The 4,707-nt window shown below is 42.1% G+C and overlaps 1 protein-coding gene across 1 annotated transcript in view; it reads left to right on the forward strand.

Annotated features, from left to right (window-relative positions):
• The window catches only part of LOC117953968 (disco-interacting protein 2 homolog C-like), a 157,324-nt gene that overhangs the window by 114,464 nt on the left and 38,153 nt on the right, over window positions 1-4,707 (forward strand). The window contains 1 exon segment of the mRNA XM_034887386.1: window positions 2,115-2,225. Coding sequence (XP_034743277.1) covers window positions 2,115-2,225 — 111 coding nt within the window.

The following is a 4,707-nucleotide window of genomic DNA, read 5'->3' on the forward strand; positions in this document are numbered from 1 at the left end:
CAGACAGACACACACACACACATACATACATACATACATACATACAGAAACGCATACATCAACATACACAGACATACAAACACACACACACACACACACATACATACATACACAGACACACACTCACATACATACATACACACAAACACACACTCACATACATACATACAGACACGCACACACAAACATACACACACATACATACATACACACATACATACATACACACAAACACACACTCACATACATACAAACAGACACGCACACACAAACATACACACACATATATACATACATACCTACAGACAGACAGACACACACACACACACATACACACACACACACACACACACACACTCACATACACACATACATACATACATACATACATACATACAGACAGACAGACACACACAAACACACACAAACGCACACACACACACACACACACACACACACATACATAACATTCTGTGCTGCCGGGCTGAAGATGTGTGTGAAGCATCCATGTTTTGCAAAAGATACACATTTAATTATTTTTAATTGAACTAGTTCCAAGTCTTCACAACACCAATTAGATAAGTCTGGACAGACATGGATGTTGATTGCAACTTGACTGGTTGGCAGAGGCGTTTAAATGCCAGGAAGTAACTCTAGTGTTTTAATTATTATTAATTATTTGGCAGTTTTTGAACATCTTTGCTGCTTTGCCTTTTCATCTGTAGTGAAACGCAACATCCAGAAAATGCATCTTAGTTGGCACGGATGGAAAAAGTGTAATCGAAAACCTAATATAAAGGAGTGTAGAAACATAATGAATACAGATGCTGCCATGCAGGTCACAAAAGCTCACTAAATAACACACGTGATGATGGTTTTTACTTTCATTCGTCGTGCATCTGTACATTTTAAATACAATTTCAAACTCAAAAGGCAGCTATTAAAGCTGGTGTCAGTATTGGCAAGTACTTGAGTTTATACATGGATCCAATACCACTTAATTTAGCCAAGAAGAAAATCTACTATAAAGTAGTTATTAATTGTTATCTCCACTTTTAAGCAAAATAGAAATTTTGAATATCAATCTCTCCATTTTCTGCAATCTGGTGAATTTATGTGCATTAGTTTATGGTGCAAATGTCTTTATTTATGTGAAGGAAATGACAAGAAGGTTTTGGGATGGGTTGCACTGGCCAGTTTTGATAGTGGGGGTGGAGTGCAACCCCCATGTGTGTATTTTTTTAACACGCTGGTGTCAGATCGGCGCATGGTATCGGCGGATTCGTAAGTTCAGGGGACACGTGAAAAGTTGTGTAAAGCAGAGTGAAATTTGCAGTTGCGACATTCCTCGCAAAAGTCGGGATTTATAAAGTATTTCCATGTGTAAAAATGTGCCCAATTTACTCCAACCTTTTGACCACGCGTGTGATGGTGCGTAACGCTCCCGAGGCTTTGTAGACTGCGTTTTTGGGACCTTCAATGGTAACATGAAATATCACATGGATAAAGAACTCTGGATGCAGAACGCAGAGCCTGCATCCAGAACACTGTGCCACTTAATTACCCGGATTAGGCCAAAATGAGTCCAATCCACCACCGGTTTACTGGACTTGACTAACTTATCGGGACAATAAATAAACAGCGCTGATGTTCCCCTATGACCCGTGTGTTGCAGAATTGGCAATGCTCGAAGATTTTGCAAGAGCACCATGGTCTCACAATCACTGAATCGTCTTTATTCCCCAATTTTCCGTTTCATGATTGGTCATCATGGGCTCCTTCACACGGCTGGAATATTGATTGATTAATTGATAGATACGGACCTTATTAGGACAAAAATGGGAAAGCCATGGGAGGAGCAAGAGGCTCGTACACGGTAATACACATCTGTATTTAAAGCGAAAAGATTCTGTACATGTGTACGTCGCATGGTGTTGTGAATCAGAACGTTGTTGAGTTTTTGGCGCACAAACTCTTTTCAGAATAGAATTTTTTTATAAATGAGGCCAGGTATTTGGCATTCAAATTGGTAATGGGAAGGAAAAAATGGTTTCACCTCTAGTAAAAACGTCTTGACTCATCGACTGGTCTCTCCTGTCCGCCCCTGCCTGTAGGTGGCGCTGGTCTTCCCCAACAACGACCCCGCTGCCTTCATGACGGCGTTCTACGGCTGCCTGCTGGCCGAAGTCGTCCCCGTGCCAATAGAAGTACCGCTGACCCGGAAGGTAAGCTGTCATGGTGCAGAACATCAAACCAATACCGACCAATGTTGCTTCATTTGGGTGTCTATGAGTGGTTGAACGGATGTGTCGTGTATCTTATCAGAAGGAGAATAAAAGGGCCAACTGTGTCAATAACCCTCGGGTTGTCTTCCCTTAACAAATTTAATGACGCTTTTTATCAATGTTTTTAACTTTTTCTTACATTTTTGTCCCTTTTTTTTAATGCTTGTCACTTTTTTGTCGTTTTTATTTTTTACTTTTTCTCAATACTATTTCAAAACCACGTCAATATTTTTTTCAAATGCTATAAAATTGAATAAGACGCCTCAAAATTAATGAAAGTAGAGAGGTGTACTTGCCAAAGAGCGTTGTGAGGAATCAATCATGTTATGTTGGGGAATTAAAAAGAACATTGATGTAGGAAAACGGGTCAATTTGACCCGAGGACAACATGAAGGTTAAATGTAGAATGTGATGGTATACGATGCGTTAAACTGAGAGGTGTTTTGGAATGTAAGAATGGACAAAAAATCATCTATAAAATGCAATTTAATAACAGTAAAGTACATTTAATCATAGTGCATATTCACAGAAGTCTCAAGAAACTTTCTAGGACACAGCATACCTCCAAATATAAATTCTGTAGTTCTGCATACGCAAACTGTATAAACTCAGTCAGTCTGTCCCCCTTCCCTCCCGTCGGAAATCACAGCTACGCCCCTGGGGCATTGTGATTAAGTACGCCGCCTGGATTATATCTAGTTATCAAAATAAAGAAGAAACACTCATATTAAAAAAATCTGTAAAAGGATAACAGAGAAACAGAGAAAGTGATGGAGTCTGTTTTCAGTAGTTAGAGTTAACAGTCGGCCCTCGGGCAGCTGTTGCCGTGTCTTCTTTTTCCTCCACGTCATACGACATGCGTGAGTTGAAAACAGGATGCGCGGCAGAGCCCCAGAGAGCTACCTCACACCAGTGGACGGAGCTCATTCTCCACTGGGGGATTGTATTAAAACCACCAGTCACCAGGAGGCACCGCGGTGAGTCCCGGTGCAGCACCGAGGACGCCGAGCTCTGGGAGGTGTAAACAGAGCCCAACGTCTCTGCTGGGGGTGGTGCTGGTGGTGGTGTTGTTGAAGGGTTTGTGGGAGTTGTAGTTTGGATTGGCGGTCAAAGTGTCATCTTGGAGGAATCAGTAGAGAGTGTGTGTGTGTGTGTGTGTGTGGGTTTAATTTCAGGCTCCTTTGCAGTGCATTTTTGGGGGGATTTTTACTGTGTTATATAGTTTTTTGTGAATGTAGTTAATGTAAAAACACACATTTCACTCCAAATGAAGCTTTCTCTCCCACAGACAGCACTTTTTTTTTAACAGCCTGAAAATGGCTCGCCGATATCCCTATTTGAAATTATTCAGTTAGTGATGTCATCGTTTGAAAAGACAACCTGTTTTTGTTTTTTTTCCATGTGTGCTGCCTTTTGGTGCTGCCTGAGCAAACACAGCCCGCCTAATGGCTGGTTTGAATTTGGTTGACAAATCACAACAGAGTCGGCCAGCTGACCAATCAGAGCAGACTGGGCTTTTCAGGAAGAGCTAAGACAGAACAGGCTCATTCGAGATGAGCCAGGTCAGGTTTGTGTCTTTTTGCCGCAGCGCAGTTGCTTTTCACCAACTTCAAGACCCAGGCTGAACCAGTGCATGCTGGGAAACGCCTGGCTCTCAGCTGATCTAAGCGAATCAACTCAAAATGATGACTTTTATTGCTATTTGTGTGATTAAAAGGCTTATTCTGCACAGATCTCATGTTGTGTGGCTGATAGTCACGTTTAGAAATCAGAGAGACTGAATCCGTTCAGATCATGGATCATCTACAGTCTGTTGTTTTTAACATCAGCATCAGATCGCATGTAGAGAATAATGAAAGCTAGAGACTGCGTACAAGCTGATATATGGGTCTGACAACATTTTATTGAATCAGACCTACCAGGATGTCCGTGTTTCTCTGAGTTCCTGTTCAGCCTGAAGGCTGCAGGAAACAGATGCAAACCTTCCGACTTAACCGCAGTTTTTTATCACCTCCCCGGGCTGCTGCCGCCTGCTCCCGTCCCCTTTACAGGCCTTGAGCCTTATGTTTCAGGCAGAGGAGCTGCATGATGAGAAACATAGAGGAGCTGCAGTATGAGGAACATATAGGAGCTGCAGTATGAGAAACATAGAGGAGCTGCAGTATGAGAAACATAGAGGAGCTGCAGTATGAGAAACATAGAGGAGCTGCAGTGTGAGAAACATAGAGGAGCTGCAGTATGAGAAACATAGAGGAGCTGCAGTGTGAGAAACATAGAGCAGCTGCAGTATGAGAAACATAGAGGAGCTGCAGTATGAGAAACATATAGGAGCTGCAGTATGAGGAACATAGAGGAGCTGCAGTATGAGAAACATAGAGGAGCTGCAGTATGAGGAACATAGAGGAGCTGCAGTATGAGAAAC

The sequence above is a fragment of the Etheostoma cragini genome, chromosome 12 (genome assembly GCF_013103735.1).
Source record: "Etheostoma cragini isolate CJK2018 chromosome 12, CSU_Ecrag_1.0, whole genome shotgun sequence".
Classification (NCBI taxonomy): domain Eukaryota; kingdom Metazoa; phylum Chordata; class Actinopteri; order Perciformes; family Percidae; genus Etheostoma; species Etheostoma cragini.